The 24944-nt window shown below is 38.9% G+C and overlaps 1 protein-coding gene across 37 annotated transcripts in view; it reads right to left on the bottom strand.

Moving 5' to 3' along the window:
- The window catches only part of ABI2 (abl interactor 2), a 76633-nt gene that overhangs the window by 17011 nt on the left and 34678 nt on the right, over nt 1-24944 (bottom strand). For 4 of the 37 annotated variants that reach the window (XM_084779810.1, XM_084779812.1, XM_084779789.1 and 1 more), the window contains exons 4-7: nt 18825-18922; nt 15033-15179; nt 14215-14336; nt 8302-8460 (exon numbers count right to left, since the gene is read on the bottom strand). In XM_084779810.1, the coding sequence (XP_084635936.1) occupies nt 8302-8460; nt 14215-14336; nt 15033-15179; nt 18825-18922 (526 nt within the window). Of the gene's footprint in view, nt 1-8301; nt 8461-12270; nt 12454-14214; nt 14340-15032; nt 15180-18824; nt 18923-23608; nt 23627-24944 lie in introns of all 37 variants that reach the window. The other 33 variants (XM_084779809.1, XM_084779811.1, XM_084779788.1 and 30 more) reach the window with 15 other exon arrangements.

The following is a 24944-nucleotide window of genomic DNA, read 5'->3' as shown; positions in this document are numbered from 1 at the left end:
GTCCCGGCACAGTTTAGGAATGTGGTAAGCTTTCAATAGGTATTTATGTATGAACAAACAAATAAGGCAAATATCCATATAATTTTTAGAAGGTTAATGCTACAATTAGTTTCCTTGTATTAAGGTATATGCTATGGTATCCATATTTTTAATAGAAATATCTATTTGCTCCAAAATATAAGTAACGAATAAAACTAAAAAGATTCACTCAAAGAGATCACAAAAACCCCCACCTTGATACAATAATCTTTGTGTACCTCCCCTAGAGACAGTGCTGGCCACAGGAGGAAGGCTGCAGAGAACTCATCTCGGAACAAGCACTTGAAGATGCGTATGTTAAGCAGACAGGAGTTGAGAAAGACAATCACGCTTAAGAAACCACGTTAGGATAAAGACTTAGAGGAGCAGAGCATGAGCAGAGTTCACAGGACCAGTATGTTTCCTCTACATAGCTAGTAGAAGGTATGTTTAAAAATTACACACCTTAAACCAGGTGTGGTGGCGCGCACCCTTTAATCCCAGCACTCCGGGAAACAGGCAGGCAGATCTCTGTGAGTTCAAGGCCAGCCTGGTCTACAAAGCAAGTACAAGACACCCAAGGCTACACAGAGAAACCCCGTCTCAAAAAAACAAAACAAAAACAAAAACAAAAAATTAAACAGGGCATAGTTGAGCAGTGGTGGTACACACGTTTAATCCCTGCTCAAGAGACAGAGGGAAGCAGATCTGAGTTTGAGGCCAGCAGCAAACTGTAACTCCAGTTCCATGAATCCAAAAACCCCTCTGATCTCCACAGGTACCCAGCATGCATGCAGTACACATACAGTCATACAGGTAAAACACTCAGACATAAAATAAAGATAATATGTCTAATGAAAGTCATAGAAAGGTGAGTGTGTGGGCATGAAAAAGAAAAGGATGTACACGAGGTCAGCATAAAGAAACTGACTGAGGTCACTCAGCCTCCAATTCTTGATGTCATATTTTCTGTGTTTAGATACAGTGACAACTATATCCTTTGGATCTGATGAATAAATATGATATGGAAAACAGATAACACAACCCTATGTCACATAGTGGGTGCAAGGAGTTTTCTTCAAAAGCTTAACCCAAGACCTGGCACACAGTAAATCAAATCAGATTCTAAAAACAAACAAACAACAACAACAACAAAAAACCCTTAATAACAGTGTGAGTAAACCAGTACTGATAATTAATGATTTAACAAGCACACAGGACAGCAAAAGGGCAAAGAAATTCATTCACAGACTTTGAGCCTGCATGACTAAAGGTAGAGAAGCTATTAGCTCATCAACTTTGGTAGTTTAGTACAGGAAAAACAAGACGGTGAAGAAATAATATGATAAATGGGGCACGTGAGGATAACAAGGATAACAAGCATAAAAGTGAGAGCCAGGAGGAAAATATGGGTAGGAGATATAAGAAACCAAGAAGTGTAAGTCAGCAGCTCCCAGGAGCGGGTGGCGGCTGATGGTGTGCAGACATGCCAGAACAAGCACATGAATGGAGAAAAGCTAAGCACATCACTCTGAAGAGTATCTACATGTAGGGGAAACCAGCAACCCTCAGAAATTCTTTTTTCAAATGATAACTTTAGTTAGGTTCTTCCCTAAAATCAGACTTCTTGGCAGTAAATCCCTGTCTCAGAAGATTGGAGCGGTTGCTGATACTTCTGCAATACCCTCTTTCAACACAGGCAGCTAGGAGACAAGTGAGCAGTGCAGCCATGACATAGCAACTGCCGCTGAGAAACAGGAGCCCAGGGCACAGGGCCTCAGCAAAGGAGGCCACTGCCAGTGCACACAGAGCCTTTTGGTAACAGACACATCAAACTTACTTCCTTCCTCTCAAACAGAAAAATAGGAAATCTCATTCTTCAGGTACTGTTTATCCACCAAATAAATCAATAACTTTTGTACTTGGGCAAAAAAAGTACATGCACAATTTTATGTCTTTTTATGGGCAAATTGAGTTTATTAATTTGGGGGTGGGGTGTGTTCAAGACAAGGCTTCTCTGTGTAGTCCTGGCTGTCCTGGAACTCACTCTGTGGACCAGGCTGGCCTTGAACTCAAGACATCTCCCTGCCTCTGCCTCCTGAGTGCTGGGATTAGAGGCTGTGCCACCAGGGCCTGGCTGAGCTTCATAATGGTTTGAAAGATGAATACGCTTCTTTTCTACACATGAGAGCACATGCTTTCAAGAAGGTCACCAAGAGAAGCCATGGAAAAGCCCATCTCAGACCTTCCTTACATAGAATTTCTCTCAAACAGTTGTTTTTCTAAGCTACTCTTAGAAAAATTTCAAAAATTCACCTAACCAGAATTCAGTTCTATCTGGTTCTGTGCATTCCTGTGAATAGAAGAGACCAGGAAGTGGAAGCTGGGTACAGCTCAATAGCAGAACATAGGCTTCATATGCCAATGCCTTTACACTCCATCCTCAGGAACAGCAGCAGCACAAGTGTGAAGCAGCTTTACACTGGCATTATTTACCCAAGATGGCTCCTTATAAGACCTTTACCTTAGAACAACTAAAGGTCTCTGAGGTTAGAATGAGTTGCATTATTTTTGATGGGCTAGAGAGATGATTCAGTGGTTAGGAGCACTTGCTTCAGAGGACCCAGGCCGGATTCCCAGCACCCACACAGCAGCTCAGGAGATCCAATGCCTTTTTCTGCCACCTATACTCATGTAGTAAGTGAACTGACAAGCATGCAAGCAAAACACCCATACACATAAATAAAATGGGAAAAAAGACACTGGTTAGTTAGAAAAGAGACTTAACAGGGGATGAGGTTCTAGAGAGATCTTAAACCGAGCAAGAACAAGAAGTACAGTTGTGTGGAGAACAATACAGACGCTAAGGCGAAAGGCTTTCCCAACACAGACTCAGCGGGTGAGTGACTGCTCAAACAGTCAGACTTCACAAGCCTAAGTTCCCTGTTGACTTATAAAGTCTTGTGAAGCACCCTCGAAGGCTAGTATTTCAAGCATCCAATTCAAAACAGTTTTAAAGCAATAATGTTAGGCTTCTACATCTTACTTTATAAGCTTTATAAATATTCTTTTTATTTATTTAGTATTATGGATACAGTGTTCTGCCTACATGCACATCTGCAGGCCAGAAGAGGGCATCAGATCACATTATAGATGCCTATGAGCCACCATGTGGGTACTGGGAATTGAACTCAGGACCTCTGGAAGAGCAACCAGTGCCCTTAACCTCTGAGCCATCTCTCTCCAGCCCTATAAATATTCTTTTAGATAAAATAAGCATAATAAAATTTGCTTCTGAAACCAATGAAGAACATTACCTCTGGCTATTACATACAAATTTTAGTTGGGAGTGTTTTATAGTCCAGGGAGAAAATAATTTATGAAATTTCTTTTATAATGTATTTCCTTAAAATAAACATCAATCTAGAACAAGGGAGATTTAAAAGATAATTCAGATAACCAGTAAGAGGAGACTGTTTAATGATACAACTGGGGTTACCAAAGAACTGTTAGCCTTGTAGTCTCAGAACATTAAAAAAGGAAAAAAGGTCATTTTGATGCTCCTCTTCAAATACAATACCACCAAAAGCTATGATGCCAAGAAAAATGAGCTGATTGTGACTTATAATTTAAAAATAATTTGTGTTTAATAGTCAGTACTAAGGTCTATTTGGTTTAGTTGGTCAACTGAGAATGCACGTAGACTTTTAGCTGCCGATTTTTTGGTTTGGTTTTGTCCTCCCCTAAGAACTGTCTAAAATAAAACAACCTGCTGCTGCTCCTTCCTTGCCATGCCACGCCTATCTCTAGTCTCTGCAGATCTGTGGTACTCTGTGCAGAGCCTCATTGCCTTCAGAGAGCAGGGGGCAGCATCAGTCACGCCAACAGTGGTTTTCACTGTTTCTTTGTACATCCCTGGAAGGGAAATTATGTAAACACTTTAAGATCATAAAGCCTCTTTTTAAGAAACACTGATTCGTGGAAGTTAATTGCTACAAAAAGCAACTATTCATGCTATTCATGATTCATGTTCTACTAAACTAGGTTTATTATATGTGTATAAATGTTTATGTACATATATAGATATACATGCATTCTTTCAAGATGCTTTATCCTTTTTTTTGTTTGTTTTGTTTTTGGCTGGTTGGCTTTTGGTTTTGGTTTTGGTTTGTTTTGTTTTTTAAATAGGGTTTCTCCATGTAACAGAGCCCTGGATGTCCTAGACTCGATTCGTAGACCAGGCTGGCCTTGAACTCAGAGATCTGCCTGTCTCTGCCTCCCCGAGTGCTGGGAATACAGATGTGCCCATCATCCCTGGCTTGCTTTATGAACTTAAAGAAGACTTAACTAGTATATGTCTGTGTTTCTGTAACTCTCCTCACTGTTGGTAAATAAATTTAAAAATCAAGTAGACTTTAGTTGTTTTTTTTTTAAAAGAGAATCAAAAGGTTATCAGTTATGTTCTAATTAAAGCATTTCACTAACTTGCTTCTGAAATGATCTCATTAGAATAAACTACTGTCTTCCTTAAACTGTCCTGGCACTATCCTTTCCTATGTTAAATCCTGTTTGACTGCCCTTTATCAGACTCAAAACAAACTGTGTATTTATTAGTGGGAATGCTGCCAGATTTACAACCCACAGAACCCCACTGCCTTGTCTAACTTTATTCTTCGGAACCATGCATCCATGGCAAAGCTCTAACTGCAAAATACAGGCTCATACAAGCATCACTTTGTTCACAAAACGGCTCACTAAGCATCAAGTCTCACAAAAGAGCTGTCAAAGGCAAAATCATATTAGAGGTTAAAGTGAAAGAAAATAATAGGACACTTGATTAGCATGCTTAAGTGTCATGGTTCAAAAGCCAGAGACGTCTCCCAGGGGAAGAATATGATCCAGTTTAGTGGTTGGAGTTTTGGTTGGTTTAATTTGGGTTTGTTTGGGGATGGGGAAGAGTATTAGTTTGATTGACTGACTGACTGAGACAGGGTTTCTCTGTGTAGTCCTGGTACTCACTCTATAGACCAGGCTGGCCTCTGCCTCCTAAGTGCTGAGATTAAAGAAGTGCACCATCACAACACGGCTTTGTTTGGATTTTTTAAATTAGATTTTAAAAAGCACTCTGATAAACAGAGTTATAATTGTCTTCTCTTTTTTTGTTTATTTGTTGTTGTTGATGTTTCGAGACAGGGTCTCTCTGTGTAGCCTTGGCTGTCCTGGACTCACTTTGTAGACCAGGCTGGCCTTGAACTCACAGTGATTCACCTGCCTCTGCCTCCCGAATATTTGGTGACTTTAAAGAAGACAATTATAGTCTACTTCTTTAAAGTTACCAAATTCCAGGCTGGAGACATGGCTCAGAGGTTAAGAGCACTGCCTGCTCTTCCAAATGTCCTGAGTTCAATTCCCAGCAACCACATGGTGGCTCACAACCATCTATAATGAGATCCAGTGCCCTCTTCTGGTGTGCAGACATACATGCAAGCAAAACACTGTATACGTAATAAATAAATCTTTTAAAAAAATTTAAAGTTACCAAATTCCAAGAGAAGAAAGGCAGAATTTAGAATACAGAAGATACAGTCACGGCTGAGCTGCCTCTCACACTTAGCTCAGTTTCAATTCACCTTATTCTCTTTGAGTGTGTAAAACACTTAGATTAAAATCACTTCCTAATGATTTAATTCTACTTTAAAATACATTTGGCATATGTAAATCTGTTTATCAAGGAGGCATTATTGAAATATGAATCTTTAGCACATTAGAGATACAAGGCATTATACAAAGCCCTAGACTCAATTCTGTGTACTGAAAAAATTAAAGACATGAAACAGATGTTTAAAGAGCTGTCAAATTTTATCTACAGAGTCCTCATAGAACTACTGAGTCTACATGCAGCACCAATACTCCCGTCATGCTCTTGCTCTGTACCCTGTTCAGCTGGTATCAAAGCAGCAACAATGAAAACTTTCCCAACCTCATTATGGATCTAGCCCATTTTAGATCAACATCATTGTTTCAAACATTTAAATAAAGTGAGAAAGGGACGATAAGTAGTGATCTCAGATACCCAAGAGAGCTGGCCCATCTTCCACAAACTATTAAGTAAGCTCTAGCTAACAAACTAAAATTTAAGGATTAAAAAAAAAAAATTCATGTACTAGCCAGCCATGGGATGATACACCCACTCAGGTGGCTAAGGCACAAATTCAAAACCTGTATAAATGAGATACTATATTTTTTAAAAGTAGAGGAAGAGGATTGAGGAATAAAACACACTTGAAATGCAAATCTGGAAAATACAACTAGAATGTGACATATTCTGGCAAATTTTAATATGAAAATGAAATTTAAGAAAAAACACAGACTAAAACAGTAAGCATAAAAAGAAAAATGTATTTCAAGTAAGGCAGTTAGGTGGATTTGCACTGCATTTTGAACTGGCTACACTACAAATACAGCATTCAGTTTAGGACAGCCCAGGACAGTGAAGATATTTGGATAAAGACACAAGGGCTTCACTTGCTATGCAATACGTGTGAACAATGTTCTCAGAGCAGCAGTGCAGGAAGGCGGCAAGGACTGCACCACCAGTGGAGCTTACACTGTGAAAGAGGCTTCCCTTCTGCCTTTCTCCCCTCTACAAAAACCATAGAAGGATTGGCAGGTAAAGAGGAAAAAGAAAAAGATAAAACTTAATTTGAAGGTAGGTAAGACACAACTATAGAAAAAGCATGAAATACAGAATAAAAAAAAAAAATAAGTTCACCAGGCTGTGGTAGCACAAGCCTGTACTCCTAGCACTCGGGCGGCAGAGGCAGGTGGGTCTATGAGTTCAGACCAGCCTGCTCTACAGTGTGAGTTCCAGGACAGCCAAGGATGCACAGAGAAACCCTGTCTTGAACAACAAACAAACAAAACAAAGATCACCAATCTTAGGACCGGAGAGATTGCTCAGCAGCTAAGTGCACAACTGTTCTTCCTGAGGACCCAGAATCACTCAATGCCCAGCACCCACATGGCAGCTCACAATATCTGTAGCTCCGGTTTCAGGGGATACGAGTCCCTTTTCTGCTTCTGTGAACATTAGGCACATACATGGTACACAAACATATATACTTGGAAGCAAAACACCTAGTACTCCCGAAATTTTTAAAATTAGAATTAGGCATGGTGGTGCACGCTTTTAATTCCAGCACTGGGGAGGAAGAGGCAGGCGGATCTCTGTGAGTTCAAAGCCAGCCTGGTCTACAAAGAGAGTTCCAGGACAGCCAGGGCTATTAAACAGAGAAACTTTGTCTCGGGGGGGAAATTTTTAGTTAAATAATTTTAAAATTATCACCAATCTTATTTCCTAAATGTAAATCAAATGAGATAATAAAAAAAAGAAAGTGGTGTGGTTTTTTTTTTGGGGGGGGGAGGGTAAGATTCTAAAGGGTCTAACTAAGGTTTTGTTATCAGATAGCAACACAGTAGATAAACTTCCACTCCATAAATTCAAGGCTTATGAGAGAAGGAGTGATTTGTTCCTTAAAATCGGAGGAATTCATACAGGCTTAATTACCACTTAGCAAAAATTTAAAAACAAAACAGTAAGTTGACACAACACACTCATGTAGTCAAGTCTAAAACTTCTTTTGCATTCTCTAGGAAATGAACAAAATATTGAGTATGTGTAATATTAAATGTGCAAAGTTAGCTTTTCTGTATATATGATTCCATTCTTTATTACAATTGTTATATTTAGATCAATTTCTCCAAGTCCCTCATACTCATCACAGTATTGATGTGATAATTGAGTTAAGATAGTTTGATTGCCTAATGCAAAACATCTTCAAGCAAACTCAACTTTTTTGTAATTCATACAGCAGTGATGTCTCATTAAATAAAAAGAAAATACTATTCTTATATATACTCCACTTGAGACCTCACCCTGCAGCCCAGGCTGCCTACTCCTCCTGCCTCTGGCCCATGAGTGCTGACACTACAAATAAGTACTTGTCTATCTAGCTCAATATTAGTTTTAAAAACAAATGACCAGACACGTTGAAAACTATTCCATTCCGGGGTTGAGGGGATGACCTCTTTAGCTTTACAGGTAAGTCATATTTTGACTTCTTAAAGTAAAAAACACAGTATTAGTAAAAACAATATTCTAACCTACCTATTATATATGGGATAAACACCTATTATGTATGAGCTAACTATGCATAACAGAAGTGTTTTTCTTAAGGTACAATGCAAAAGAAATGAAAAGAAAGGGCTAAAGAAAACTCTAACCTGGATTCTGGTTATAAAAAGGACCTCCATTCATCTGATTCTGAAGGCTTGCTTGTGACGTTATGGAAGGAGGGCGTCTGTAGGGCAATGAGCCCCCGATTGTGGGTGGCGTATGGCGAGAGGCAGGCCTATTCATGCTGTAGAACTGAACAGGATGACCTGGAAAGGGGACAGAACACAGATGTATCATTAAAAGAAACTTAGATAATTAAGTACTTTATACACATTTACTCACTTTCTTGTTGGTTGGTTGGGGTTCTTTGTTTTGTTTTTTGAGACAGGGTTTCTCTATGTAGCCTTGGCTGTCCTAGACACACTTTGTAGACCAGGCTGGCCTAGAACTCACAGAGATCCGCTGCCTCTGCCTCCCTGAGTGCCGAGATTAAAGGCGTGCACCATCATGTAAACCCAGCCATTTACTCACTTTCCATTAAGATTATTAAAAATAGCAGTATTTAGCCACCTTAATGTAAAGTAGCAGCTGCTGCCTTGCTGAAACTGCCAAAGCACAAAAGGAGCAAAGTCAGTCAAAATACTAAGTTTGGAAAAGTTACATCTACATAAAAAACTAACACTTTGACTTTCTTAATCATTTGGCTCTGTTTTTAAAGCACCACAACTAATTAAGTATGTACACCTCTCCTACAGACTGAATGTGGCACCCACAGCTAAGTCACCAGGACAGCTGTTCTCAAGCCAGGGGCCATATATCAGATAGCTACATTACATTTCTTTCTTTTTCCCCTCCCCTTTTCTTTTTTGGTTTGTGAAACAGAGTTTCTCTGTGTAGCCCTTGCTTTTCTGAAACTTACTCTGTGGACCAGGCTGATCTCAAATTCACAGAAATCCACCTGCCTCTGCCTCTCCTCCCTGGAGTGCTGGGATTAAAAACATGCACCACCACCACCTGACTACATTACAATTCATAACAGCTGTAAAATTAAAGATATGACATAGCAATGAAAGTAACTGTATGGCTGGGCTCACCACAACATGACCTGTACTAAAGGGCCGTAGCATTAGGAAGGCTCTCCGTGTTGAGGGCAACAGCTGGAAACGTGGAGGCCCTGCTCTCATAAATCAACAGTGCCACTATGGAAAGAGCACATCTTCTCCTTTTCTATCCTATGTACAAAGTCTCGCACCCGATAAAGCACCCTGATACTAGATAGTCTGCCTCCAGAACTATGAGCCAAACAGACTAATAAATCATAAATAATATAGTCTACAGTATTGTTATAGGACACAAATGGATTTTCTCCCCCTTCTCTCCAAAAAAAAAAAATTATTTAAAGCAGCCACTGAACAGTAGAAACCAAATGAAGAATCGTATTTTGGGAAAGAAAAAGAAAAAGAACGAAAGAAAAATGTTTGACACAAAATAATGGTGGTGATAAGCAAAGAACTCTGTTTAAAAGGAAACAAAATATTTCAAGAAAACACTTGATGCTGTAACTTCAAGTCAAGCCCATCTTTATACAATACAAAATGCCTTCCTGAAGCTAGATTATGCCTTAAAATTAGTTTATGAAATATAAGCAAACATTTTTATCATCACCCCAGAGACCTATGTTTATTTTTTTAATATTTATTTATTTATACAGTGTTCTGCCTGAATATGTGCCTACACACCAGACAAGGGCACCAGATCTCATTATAGATGGTTGTGAGCCACCATGTGGTTGCTGGGAATTGAACTCAAGACCTTTGAAAGAACAGACAGTGCTCTTAACCTCTGAGCCATCTTTCCAGGCCCCTATCTATGTTTATTATTCATTTCAAACTATTTCACCTCTTCCGAATCATTAACTGCTAACACCAACTGGAAACATTCTTTCCTAATATAACTAAACCGCTAGCTTTACCTTGCCTTCACATTCCCTTGGTCCTCACTCAGTCAGGCCCTCTTGCAACAGAGCATCAGGACATGAAAGAGCACTAGCCAGCAACAAGGCATGGAAGGGAAAGAGACTCACAGGAAGACAGGGAAAGAGAGGAGATGGTAAACAACATGGAGAAAGACAGAAAAGGCGGAAGAATAGGAAATAAAAACAGAGAAAGAGAGTAAGAGAGAAGAACATTGCATAGGATCTTTTTTTTTTCTTTTCTTTTTTTTGGGGGGCGGGGGGGAACAAGGCTTCTCTGTGTAGCCTTGGTTATCCTGGACTCACTCTCTCACTCTGTTGTAGACCAGGCTGGCCTTGAACTCATAGCGATCCACCTATCTCTACCTCCCGAGTGCTGGGATTAAAGGTGTGCACAATCCTAGCAATTGGGGAGGCAGAAGCAGATGGATCACTGTGAATTCAAGGTCAGCCTGGTCTACAAAGTGAGTCCAGGACAGCCAGGGCTACACAGAGAAGCCCTGTCTCAAAAACCAAAAAAATACAAATAAATAAATAAATAAAATAAAGGCGTGCACCACCATGCCCAGCTATTGCCTAGGGTCTTAAAAAAAAAAATCAGACAATTAACACCATTATGAATTTTATAAAGTTGGATCCACTCTAAACTATCATCTATCTTAAGTCTACCACGCTCAGCCAAGTACCTATTATTATATTATCATTTAATTACTAAATTCTAACTTTAAGTTAAGGTCATTTCTTATTTTGCAGTCTATATTAAATATAGAAATAGCAAGATTTCAATATACTAGCTGGAGTAGTGTAACAGAGTGTGTATCTCAATCAAATGACTGCCCATATTCTCACTTACCCACTACAGAAATGTCTTCAAAAGGACTTTATTAGAGGCTATCTCAACACAACACCATCTGAATCCAATTTGGACAAAAATGTTTTTTAAAACATGTTTTGTTAGTAGCCAGGCCGTGGTGGCACACATTTTTAACCCCACCAATTGGGAGGCAGAGGCAGGCAGATAGATATCTGTGAGTTCGAGGCCAGCCTGGTCTACAAAGTGAGTTCCAGGCCAGCCAAGGCTACACAGAGAAACCCTGTCTTGAAAAAAGGACCCATTTATTAACGAGCATCACATTAACTGTAAAATGTATTCTCATACCCCAGCAAAATGTATGAGGTTGAAATCTTTTTTAAAAGAATGATTACATTCATTTACAAGGAGGGTGCATTTATACCACACAGAGAGAAAGAGAGAGAGAGAGAGAGAGAGAGAGAGAGAGAGAGAGAGAGAGCGCATGAGCGCGCGAGCGAGGGAAGGTTGGAGGACAACTTATAGGAGCTGGTTGTCTCTTTTCACCATATGGGTCCCACGAATCCAAACTCTGGTTGTTTGGCTGGGCAGGGCTTATTAAAAGTGTATTTTCGATTGTTTTAGGCTTGTTTTTATTCATTGCTTAACCTGTAATAGTATAGGTGTGTGCGCCACATAGGCGTTATACACAAGTGCATGTGCGTGTGAATAGTTGAGTATGCAGAGGTCATAGGTCAACCTTTGGTATTGTTCCTCAGGAGCCATCAACCTGATACTTTCACAAAATGTTTTGACTCAGACCTGGCACTCATCCATTAGGCTAGACTGACTAGTCAGCAAGCCCAGGGACTCACCTGCCTTGAGCTCCCCAGCACTGGGATTAGAAACGCGCACCACCAGGCCTAGCTTCTGATGCGGGTGCTGGGGGCGGCACTCACGCTCCCATGCCTGCATAGACAGCACTTTACCAACTACGCTCTCCCCCTTGCCTATAGTACTTCTAATGGCAGGGTTTCAGAACTACACAAGTTGACTCCACACTAAGTTCACAAATCTTTAACAGAATAAATTAAAGAAATATTTACGTTTGTGCTACTTTACTGGACAAATGTATCATAGACTTTATCCCAATTTTCTCAGTAAATTCTTTGTTCACATGTCACTTTCTGAGTAAACATTAATCACTACTTAAAATAAAATACAAAGTAAAAGCCAAACCAACAAATATCATGAAGCTGGAGGTTCAGCAAAGGATGGCCAGCACCTGGGTCTGGCCGCCATGCCAGTACTCACCTGTGGGGGGATTGGAAGAAATAACAGGGGGAGTTGGAGAAGTGAAGCCATCAGCAAGGGTCTGTGCACCCCCAGCAGCAGCGTCTGGGGCAGTAGAGGAGGGGACAGTAGCAGGAACAAGAGGGGTGGGGACAGAGGCAGAAGTAGCAGGAAGGGGAGGAGTGCTGGCAGAGCCAGCAGGGGCTGATGGGAAAGAGGAGTAATAGGCAGCATTAATAAAGCAGTCACATCAGCGTTAGAAGAGGCATTGGAATATTACGCACTTAACAATAGCCCAAAAAGGGAGCATTGAAAAGAGGGTAGCTGAGGTTATTAGGTGAGCAACCAATAATTCAAAATGCTCAGGCTAGTATTGAAAAATGTTAGTTAAAAACAAACCTTCCTGTTTACCTGAAAGTCCTCCTAACCTAGGAAAAAACTGTTCCCTGTATATTGTTATTTTTATAATGAAATGTTCTAAGTATATAAAACTATAGTTCTTTAAAAAGCAAGATATTCTATTAGAATTACAACATAAATCAGAAAACAGGCACATTATCCCACACAATATCTTATCAGTTAAAAAACAGAACAAATATGCACAAATTTTTCATGCTTTTTGTAAAGATGTTATTTAATTGTATTATTATAATTAAATATGTTCTTTTGGTTTTGGAAACAGAAGTCTCACTACATAGCCCACTGGCTCCTAGATCAGTCTTCTCCGGCCATATTTATGTGGGGATTACAGGCATACGTCACAACCTACTTCATAAGTCTATCTTGCTGCATTTGTTTTATTTTGGTTTGGTTTGGTTTTTGGAGACAGGGTTACTCTGTGGAGCCTGACTGCCTTGGAACTTACTCTGTAGCCCAGGATGGCCTCAGACTCAGATATCTATCTGACTTTGCCTCCTACGTGTTGGATTAAATTGGTGCACCAACACCGGCTCATCTTGACTTTTTAAATTAAGATATTTATTTACACATGTGTAAGACTGAAAGAGCTTGTGTGCATGCAGTGTGCCTGTGCACATGCAGATGTCCAGGGACCGGAAGAGGATGCTGGACCATCTGGAGCTGGAGATACAGGCAGTTAGCTGTGAGCCACCCAGCCGGAACCAACCCCAAGTCTGCTACGAGAGCAGTAAGAGCTTCCCTCCATGGGCTGTCTGTCTTTCCCTCCATGGGCTGTCTGTCTTTCCCTCCATGGGCTGTCTGTCTTTCCCTCCATGGGCTGTCTGTCTTTCCCGCCATGGGCTGTCTGTCTTTCCCTCCATGGGCTGTCTGTCTTTCCCTCCATGGGCTGTCTGTCTGTCTTTCCCTCCATGGGCTGTCTGTCTGTCTTTCCCTCCATGGGCTGTCTGTCTGTCTTTCCCTCCATGGGCTGTCTGTCTTTCCCACCACTATTGTGATATATGTTCATGCTCTTAAAAGTAAATTCAAACTCTGCGTCTTCAAATCAAACAACCGTGTTTCTGTTTCAGGGATGGGGAAGATTTTTTTCAGAAACTACTGATTATGTTGCACCTCTAACTCTACATTTTCCACCCTTTGTTACCAACATGAATCTCAAACCATGTTTTCATCATTCCCAAGAAAATGCAGTTATAACACTACCTGAAACTAAAGAAGTAACTCATACAATAACCAATATGAAACCTCAAAGCACCAACTGAACTAGCACCAAAGACATAAAACAAAGTAACAGACAAGGAGAAAGACAGCAAAACCATTAATATTAGCTGGTTATGTCCAGACATCCCAATACGTACGGAGCGCTAAGGAAGTCTTCTTTTAAATCTTTAGTAGGAAGAAAACCAACCTACAGGAGACTCAAGGTTCAGTAGCCAGCGACAGGCAAGCAGACACAGACACACGCGAAAGCTCACTCACTATATGTCAATAACAAATTGAATTCAAATTAATCAAATAAGACCAAACATTTGAGCAGTAGAGCTTTACCTGGGAAGACGCTGGGCGGCGACGGCGTGGGAACAGCAATAGGAACCCCCACACTCCCGCTGCCGCTGTTCTCCCGGCTGCTGCTCCGACTGCTTGGGTGGCTCCCTCCACTGCTCCCGCTGCTGCTGAAGAAGGAAGAGCCAGCGCAGCGTGAGCATGGAAAGCAGACCACCAGGGCTCCCAAGCAGTTCTGGAATGGACAAAGCTACAGAAAATGTAACTCAAAAGGCTTCCATTTCAAATATGAATTTCTTAATAAATGAGGAGAAACTCTGAGTTCAGTAAGCTTGTTTTGATACCTATTTATAAGGTCTAGCTTATAAAAAATGTTTAAGGAAAGTCTCTATGAATGTTAAGGGCAAATTGCTGGTGCTTAATACAACAAAATGATAAATATTACCTTTTATATCCTAGTTTAATACCTATCTAAAGAAGCTTATAGTAAATTTTACTGAACTATTTTATTTCAGTTTGTAATGGCACGGTGATAGACTAACATTTTATTATGAGTATTTTTTCATCTGTAAATTTTCATCAAAAAAATAATTTGCAATTTCCATTCCTGGTTAAAAATGTGTTTTAGATTACTGTAAGTTTTATCTTTGTTGAAAAGTTTATATACTCTGAGATGTCCTTTTCGCCTTCCTGCCTGCTCAAAGTTGCATCAGAACATGAGAGAGAGGGAGAATCAGATGAGGTTTGGGAGAGCAGAGTGAGAAAAAGAACTTAGTGTTGGGAAAATGAGAGAGATTGAGCTGGAGCTATCTGACAGACTGCGGTGCTGCGACCGCCGCTGTGCGCTGAGGTAGAGAGAGTACCTGTAGGTTCGATTTCTTTGACTCACAGAAGCCGTCCTCACAGGGCCCTGCTGCGAGGGAGCCATGTTACGGGTTGGGCTAGGTACGTAATCATTTGGTACCACTGGAGGGCGCACTGGCTCCAGTGTGCGGTAGGGGGAATGCCGCCTACAAAAAGAAGAGCGTATGTATTGTGTGATTAACGTTTCGGCACGATCAAGTCAGAGTTGCCAGTGAAATACAATTTGTAAGCAGATATTGGTTTAACCCGCTATCGATTTGTCTTTCCTTAAGTACAACTCTTCCACCATTAGAGAGAGTTCTGGTGAATATGTAGTGTAAGTTTCAGTCTCCAACCTCAAGTCCCTATGCTAATGTAAGTTTGTTCATTTATTTGCAGAAAACACAAAGGTTTTCCACTGTTTAAGCCAATGTTTTCCTAGACTCTACTCTTTTCTTAGAAAATTTTGAATTATTTTAAGATTATGTCAAAATCTCCCAAATGCACTGAATGAATGCACTAATTATCTTCTTCTCCTCTCTCTCCCTAACCAAAGATATTTAAAGATACAGATGACAAATCTAGATTTTTGGAGTCACAAACTCCACGTGATGATCATTACCAGCCATAACTCATTCCCCTTTTAACACTAAACACATAGAAATGAAAGATATATTGGCACTTTAAAATGCACTATTTAATTTCGTTTTTCATTTTTCCAACCTTTCTCCTTCAACGTCACCTCAGTCTCTTTCCTGTTCCCTCCTCAGAGTTCAACACTGATAAAACATTTTGAAAGACTACCAAAGTCTTCCTATCTTAGTTACTTTCAACTATAAAACCCAAACCAGGCAACGTTATAAACAAATCATTTCCCTTTTCCCAAATTTTCCTTTCAAAGAAGAAAACGGAAAAAAAAAAAAACATCAGAAAGGAAAATAACAAGATGTGAGCTGCTCCTGGAGCGCTGGTTGACGATCACTCAGTTCTCGTTTTTAAGTGACTAAACCCCTCAAGACTAATGACATCTTGCAGATGAGGCTAGGTCTTTAAAGAATCTGGCATGCCAAGGCACGGAAGTCAAAAGGCCTTCTCTCTTATAAGAGGACACCTCTCAACCAGCCCGGCATCTCTCAGTGACTCACTCCCACAGGTTCCCAGAGTGGCTTTAAGCACTGCTTTCCTGGCCACTCAAGTTAGAGCTCACTGACTTTGAATGAGATTACTCTTCTGTTCTTTTCTTTCTTTCTTTCTTTTTCTTTTCTTTCTCCCCCGCCCCCAACTCCCTTTCTCTTTGTTTTTTCCCAAGACAGGGTTTCTCTGTGTAGCCCTGGCTGTCCTGGAACTCACTCTATAGACCAGGCTGGCCTCGAACTCAAGACATCTGTCTGCCTCTACCTCACAAATGCTGGGACTGTAAGCGTGCACCACCACGCCCCCAGCAAATAAGATCAAAGGCACCACTGATCCTACTTCCTTCAAGTATTGTTCAATAAACAAGATAATTAACAACTCAAAATAAATAAAGGCCACTATATGTGCTACTGTGTCAAAAGGAAAGGGAGAAATGTCAGAACTTTGAATTGAAAATATTTTTTAAGAATCCAAACATCTCTTAAATAGAATGCATATATATGTTCATGTTACAAATAAGTTAAATTATTTTAGTTTAATTAATTTAAATTAAATATGAATTATAATATGTATATCATATCTATGATATATATCAGATAATTAATTTCTAAACTCTACTTTTTGACAATGCTTTCTGCACACAGAATGTTCCATTCAAACTTCACTGAGAGCTACCCAGAAAAACAATGATATAAACAAGGTTTAAAAAGTAAAATAAGGGCCAGGCATGGTGGCGCATGCCTTTAATCCCAGCACTCAGAAGGTAGAGGCAGGCAGATTGCTGTGAGTTCGAGGCCAGCCTGGTCTACAAAGCGAGCCTAGGACAGTCTAGGCTACACAGAGAAACCCTGTCTCAAAAAACAAAACAAAACAAAAAAGTAAAATAAGGGGCTGGAGAGATAGCCCAGTGGTTAAGAGCACTATCTGCTCTTCCAAAGGACTCAGGTTCAATTCCCAGCACCCACATGGCAGCTCACAACTGTCTGTAATTCCAGTTCCAAAGGATCTGACACCCCATACCAATGCACATTAAATAGTTTTTTTTTTTTAAGTAAAATACAGCGAACAAGAGGAAGAGGAGTAATTGGTAACTAGACAAAGACTAAAGAAAACAGCCCATGACATCAACTGGACAAAGGAAGCTTAGCTAGCCACTCGGTCTCCAAAGAGCAGCTACACCCTCCTGCTGGTACCCAAGAAAATGCATCACTGGTATGTACGTTCAAAATATGAGTACATTAGAAATTCTTATTTCACCAGAGACTTAACAACAGTCTTACTCAAACCTTAACAAATTCCATTAGGTGGTACACACGAGGGAAATGTAAATATTCCACAGAGGAAAGAAAAAGCAAATGCTCTCTCTGCTGCATCACACTCTGCGGTCATTTGCACACTGCCTTGAAGTTTAACTCTTATTGGACACATTAGATTCTTCTCTATTCTAAGAACAAAAAGATCATATCAGATAAATCCTAAACTGAATTACAGGCACAAATTTATAATCTCAGCATTCCAAAATATGAGGAAGAAGGATCAAAAGTTCAAGGCCAATATGAACTATATTCTATAGCGATGCTTTAGCATAAAAAAACAAACTCATTAAAATTAAAACCATCCTGTTCCTGGTTACATTTTTATGTTTTGTTTTCCACTGACTAAACTTTTAATTTCTTTCCAATATTATCCTCCTTTATATTTCAGATCAACTTTGTCCCACACAAATCCAAATTGCTTGAAAGAGTTTTGATGAGGTAGGAACTATTTTTGTTTGGGTTTTCTTGTTTCTTTTTCTTTTCTTTTTTTAAAATATCACAGACAATGAGTGTGAAACCATCTTCTCTTATATGTTTCTAAAAATCCAATTTGTAGTAAAGTGACCCTCGAAAGTTGATGGAGGACAAATACAACTCCCTTTACAGATGAAAAAACTAAATCGTTGACGAACTGACTACAGGACCACAGACCACACAGTAGATCCAAACCACAATTTCAGCCCGCCCGCTTCTGGACTCTGGATTACAGCGCCTGATCACAAACTTCAATAATGAAAATGCTAGGGTACTATACAAAAAAAAAAGGTCACATGCTGGGAGCGGTGGCACACACCTATAATCCCAGCACTCAGGGAGGCAGAGGCAGGCAGATCTCTGTGAATTCAAGGCTAACCTGGTCTACACAGTGAGTACAGGACAGCCAAGGCTACACAGAGACACCCTGTCTTGAAAAACAAAAAACAAACAAAAACCTAAACAAAAATGAGAGAGAGAAGAAAAAGATCACATACTCTTGGGCACAAATCAAAACTCAAAAATACAGTAAGTTACACAGAATGTTATAATCCACACAGCCTCTTGACAAAAATTTAAAAAAAAAACATCCTAATAAATTCAACTGTAATATGAAAGGATCATTAAAATTTTCTAAGAAAAAGTTAGGCTTCACTTTATAATTAACCATGAATTTAGGCTAAGATTTTATCTCAATTAAAAATTCACTACAAAATTAATATCTAAACAACCACTTCTAAAATACAAAGATAAACTTACCAGAAAAAAAGTTACACATACAAAAAGGTAACATTACGAAGAAAATATTCTCTTTACTCATTTACATAGAGGTGGTGGAGTTTTTTGGGTTTTTTAAACACACATGTTTTTCTATTACAATATACTCACCCCAGTGTCCCCTTCCCTGACACAGGAGGACTTGGGGGCTTCTGAGTTGGGGGTGTTGTACGTGGCAGCCCGCCCAGCTTCATGTTCTGGGTGCTCACCTAAAATAACGTTGAGAAAAAATAACTTACTTTCTACGCAGCTAACTTTAGTGGCATTTGGAAAATAAGGAGGGGGAGGTTTAAATAAGAAAAAATTAGAGGCCATGCAATTTGTATGCAATTCCTACTCTACTTTTCTGTAGTTGTACTCAAAGGACTCTTCCTAACAGTATTTTTCAAATTATTTTAAACTTGTATGTGAAGAATTTATTTGCCATTAGGCCATCACACCAACAGATCACTGGTTAGACTATTTGATATTACATTCCGCTAAAATCAAATAGTATAATTATAAAAGCTTTAGTTGATAACAAAAATCAACTCAATTAGAAACAAGTTCTTTAATGAATTATTTGTTTGGGGGATTGTTTGCTTTAGATAACAAATATATCATAAACAAAATACATTTCCCAAAGAGATATGCAACTATTTATATGCTCAGTTATAACTGGAGAATATAAAATACAAATAATTTCTATGCTATACAAAGACAAATTCAGCTCTTTTAATTTGTGAATCACTCTCACAAATCAGATTTAGCGTTCTCCTTGTGAGGAAATCACCTATCTGAACGATGCTAGTTCAAGGGATTTTCCTAAGCCTGAGGTAACCCATCGCTGAGAACACAAAAGCCACTGTCACCGTGTGACTGCTAGTGGGAAGTAAGCCCACGTAGGCCCAAACGGAAAGCACAAGGAATGAGACAGTGTGACACAGTGCTAAGTCAGAGACAGACCATGACTGCATTCATAAATCTATTCCCAAATGAAATTTCAGATACAGAGAGGTTGGGCAATCTAAGAATAATGACGTCATCAAAGGAGAACGCCAACACTTGTAGAGAACCCCTAGAGATCCAGCTAGAAGGAGTCAGTAAGGAGTACAGCGGAATGCAACGTCACACGTTTGAGACTACCGACAGGCTACACTACTGTTCCCAAAGCAGACTCATCCACACGCTGTTTTAAGCCCTATTATCTTGGATTGCTAGCTTCACAACATTCTTAAAGAAAGGATCTCAAATTTCTCACAATACTGTCTTCAGAGTTAAAACTTTATACTTACGACATGAAAGGGTAAGATATTATACCACTTAAGTTGGAACAGATTTAAAATTATATATATGTATACTTGATACAAATGCTCGCTATAAAGCCTTAGCTAGCCTGACACTCACTATACAGATCAGGTTGGCCTTGAACTCAGAGATCAGCCTGTCCCTGTCTTCCAGGTATTGGGATTAAAGGAATACACCACCATTCCTGGCCAATTTTTAAATATAAATTTTATTAAAACAACTCTTAATTATGTCACAGAATACTGAGGCTGTCAAAATTAACTCTAACTTGGGTGAATTTTTTAAGTCCTAAAATAATGATTATTATTTATCCAAATATGCAAGAAAAATATATCAAGTAATAAACTCTTCAAATGAATAGCCCAGTGAACAAGTTGTGTGTGATGTTAAAACAATCTTTAATGACAAATGGTTACCTTTAAAATGTTAATATTTGTAAAGTAAAGCATTTGTCTATAATCCTTTTGCTGTTATTCTTAAACAGTAAATATAAATTATCAAATAAGAAATAAATTATCCTTACTATCTCCCTCTTTAATAAGCAGAGGGTATGAGAATTTTATCTTTAAAACGTCAGAAGATACTTTCAAAAAACGAATTCACATTTGAAAAAAATTTGTAAGTAATCTGACAAAAAAACAAAACTTTTAAAAACTGCATATCTTGATTTAATGATACAGCAAGATTCGAGTAGTAACCAAAGTCCTTTAAGCTCAACCTTAACACCAAACCCAAAGTTACTGTAAGTGATGAGGGAGGAGTGAGTGATCCACACACTAAACTACAATTCAGTTTGCTAGAAACAAGAAGGAAAAGGAGCAAGAATAGGAAAAAAATAAAAGATAAATTTTATTCTATACATGGGATAGCTAAGATACTTGAAAATAATTTTCCAACTATAATTTGTTTTAGATTTCAGTATATATGGTGCATTTATTTATTTATTTATTTGGTGCTTTTATTTAAATTGCAGTACCTTCTAAAATTCTTAGTATCTACATGCAAAAAAAAACTGAAAAAAGTTGTCTATAAAAGGAATATATATAGACACACACCACACACACGTGTGTGTGTCATATTTAAAAGGAAGAACAATCTCTACAAATTATTTTAAATTTTTTTAAAAGTAGTAATAGTAGTAATGTGGAAAAACATTAGGGGAAAGTGGTGTGTGACTTTTTCTAGAAAGATGTAAACAAATGTCTATTCATCCAAGATACAGCATATGGTAACAACAGACTGGACAGGGGTTCATGCAACTCTGACTTGATGAACTGATGAATTTAACTAGAGGCACTGACAGAAGCATGCGCGAGGGATTGCTTACAGCAACATGAACAGCGCACAGACAACTACAGCACACACCAAGTCTCCTCCAGACACTGTGATCATTTGCATATCCTTAGGGGAGTCAAGGACCTGCTGAGCCACCTCATGAGCTGTCTTTTTAGCTCTCCTTGACATTCCAAGCGAGATGTTAGTAAACTAAATCTGGTGAGGGTTTCATAAGCATAGTCATAACTGCTGAGTGAAGGTGGTAACAGCTACATCCAGAGTTCTACACAGTTTTACAGAAAAAATACATGCTGAGTGGAAATAAAATGGGCGGGGTGAGGGAGAGAGGATTACAGACACATGTCTGTAATTTCAGCACTTGGAGGTTGAGGCAGAAGGATCACTAGTTCGAGGCCAGCCTCTACTCCACAGTGAGTTCAAAACCAGCTTGGACTACATGAGATCCTAAAAAGAAAGAATCTGGGGCTGGGATATGGAATCAGAAGTAAAAATTCATACTTAATATGCTCAAAGCCCTGGGTTTGATAATCTATGCTTTTTAAATATATTTAAATACAGAGAGAAAAAAGAAGGACCATGTATTATTTACATCTATGCAGATTAGAGGAAGGGGGGGAAGAAGTCCATAGTTTCCTGCCAACATTATCCTTGGCTATAGCGCCAGCTAGCATAACTACCAGAGTAGTGCAATCCTTTGGGATTCCAGTGTGCAACTTTTTGGATCAAAGAGCAAAAAACATTGAGGCATCTTATCCAAGCATAAATCTTGTGAGATCTTTCTAGGAAGCTCTCGGGGACCTATCTCTTCCATTAAAACAGATTTTCAAGGTCAAGAAAGAACCATGTGAGAATGGCTTAGGAAGACAAAGGGATATGTCTATTTCTGTCTTTCTTCAGTTAGTTTTTCTGGGCACTGTTAACCACTTTGTAGGTTAACAGAGCAAGAACCAAAATTTGAATACTGCCTGCTATTTTTAAGCTAGTTCACTGTAGTTGACCATTTCAAAGAGGAGGCACCTTTCCACGATTCACATACCTAGGTTACCAGCAGGGTAAGGGCTTAGAGCCTATGCTCCATTGTGACTTTATTTTCCTTCTGTCAGATCCGCCTGCCACGACCAGACAAAAATGTTGTGGCCATGGTACATACTAGGTAATAGAGTCACCTTATCTCCTGATTATCACTGGCTACACTGAAGACATGGCAAACTGCAGAGTAACAGCAAATACATATTTGAAAAGAAATCACAAAATATGGTTAAGGAAAAAAGAAAAAGAAATGCTGCCTGGCAGTGGTGGTGCACACCTTTCGTCCCAGCACACAGGAGGCAGAGGCAGACACAGCTATTGAGTTTGAGCCTGGTCTACAGAGCTAGGGCAGCAAGAACTACACAGAGAAACCCTGTCTCAAAAAACCAAAAAGAAAAAGAAAAAAGTCCTCCGTGCTAATGTGATGAAGATCACTGAATGACTTGACCCTTTACAGCAGCACTTGCTCTGCTCAGCTGGGTAGGGTTTCCTATTGGGTTGGCTGACTGGTTTCTAGTGTTGTAGACAGAACCAGGGTCCTCCTATACATGCGGAATAACTGTCCTAGCACTGTGAAATACCTTCCAGTCCCTGTCTCTAATTCTTAATTTGTATTTTTTAACCATTATCATGAAGATGCTGTGCAAACAAATGATATTCACCTTTTAAAAGACAAAGTGAGATTATGATGAAATATATTTTATACAACATTTTTAAAAGACTAATTCTTTTGCAAAATGTACTGCAACTTTAAAAAAAAGCATATCATATGGTATTTTTTGCTTCTCAATGTTTTGTATTAGAAGTCAAAAGATAGTGACATACTGTTAACAAACCATATATTAAGCACACCATTTATAGAATAAAAAGCTATTACACAGGGGGAGGGTTAACAAAGCATATTAGTTGGCCCTCCAATCAATAACAAAATTTTCACATTTATTTTTTTAAAAATCTAGCTAATTTTATCTCATAACACTTTACAACAGGGCAACTTATATTTCAGTTTCATAAAAGCACTCACTCATTCAGCAAATACTTACTATCACTTAATGTGTGTTTGGTACTGTTCTAGGCACAAAAAACAGGGCAATGACCAACATAGACAAGAATATCTACCCTCCTGGAACACGAAGACACACAACAAAGTTGCCAGACCAAAATAAATAAACAGGACTAATTGGTTGGTTTTAAAGGGCCAAATGTAAAGTATCTCTCTACTCCCCATATGTAATATTCTACGTAAGAACACAGAATGGCAATCCAGCCCTGGAATCTCTTACCTTAAATCTAAGCAACCACTTAATGCATAAATGGAGCAAATCAAAGAGGTAAGGAAGAAAAGCATTGAAAGGTTAGTTGGAACTTCAGATGTGAAGACAAAAGAAAGAAAACAAAGAAAAACAAGTTAAGCAATCGGCATTAACAAAATAATGTTTCAGTAGATCACAGAAAGAGTGGTTAAAGCAGAATGTGCCATGAGCAGGAGTCTCCTTGATGAGATAAATACACAGTTTTATTCGAAACTTTAATTCCTTTAAAGAGTTCTTCAAATTAGCAAACACTAAAGTACAAACAACAGAGTCTATAATCCTAAAAGAAAAGTCCTTTTTTAAGGATTGAAAAGAATTACACAAAGGAACCACCTTCTTATTATAGAACAAGCAAGACCAAATGTAATACTTTGTAGTCCATGTACCCTTTGGCATCAGATTCCAGCAGCAGCCTGGAACATTCTACTAGCAACTGTTAAATCTTCAACAAACTCCCCAAGTTAAAAAATTAGTTTAATTAATCATTTGGTTACATATCCTTTTAATATCCTTTAGTCATTAAAATATATATAAGAATCAACTATAAAATTAAATATCAAATTTCCAGTTAATAATATTTATTCAACACTCTGAATAAGCTGGGTGTGGCGGTCACACCTTTAATCCCAGCATCCTAGAGGCAGAGGCAGGCTGATGTCTGCGAGTTCAAGCCCAGCCTAGCCAACAGAGTTCCAGAACAGCCAGGGCTACAACACTGAGACTCTATCTAAAACAAAACAAAACCAAACAAACAAACAAACAAACAAAACAACAACAAAAAACCTCTGAAATAAAAGTTGTTTTATAAATAAGTTTATAAAACATTAAATTTCAATTTACTGATTTCTGGCCAAAATGGTGGTATATGTTTTATTTATATAGGTTTATATTAGAAAAATATCCTATGCCTGACCTATACAGCTTCAAGATAGGCATATGTGTGTGTTTATTTGAAGTATTTTTCCAATCACTACTGAAATATAAACTGTAAATAATGTTCTTAGAAGAGACCCTAGGGGCTAGAGAGATGGCTCAGAGGTCAAGAGCACTGACTGCTCTTCCAGAGGTCCTGAGTTCAATTCCCAGCAACCACATGGTAGCTCACAAGCATCTATAATATGATCTGATGCCCTCTTCTGGCCTGCAGGTATACATGCAGCCAGAGCACTGTATACATAATAATAAATAAATAAATCTGAAGAAGAAGAAGAAGAAGAGGAGGAGGAGGAGGAGAAGGAGGAAGAGGAGGAAGAGGAAGAAGAGGAAGAAGAGGAAGAGGAGACTCTAAATGGTTTTTAAGTGCAAA

This window comes from Acomys minous (genome assembly GCF_964271855.1).
Source record: "Acomys minous genome assembly, chromosome: 4".
NCBI lineage: Eukaryota > Metazoa > Chordata > Mammalia > Rodentia > Muridae > Acomys > Acomys minous.
Note: the sequence above shows the minus strand (reverse complement) of the source record. Positions and strands in the feature narration are given on the sequence as shown.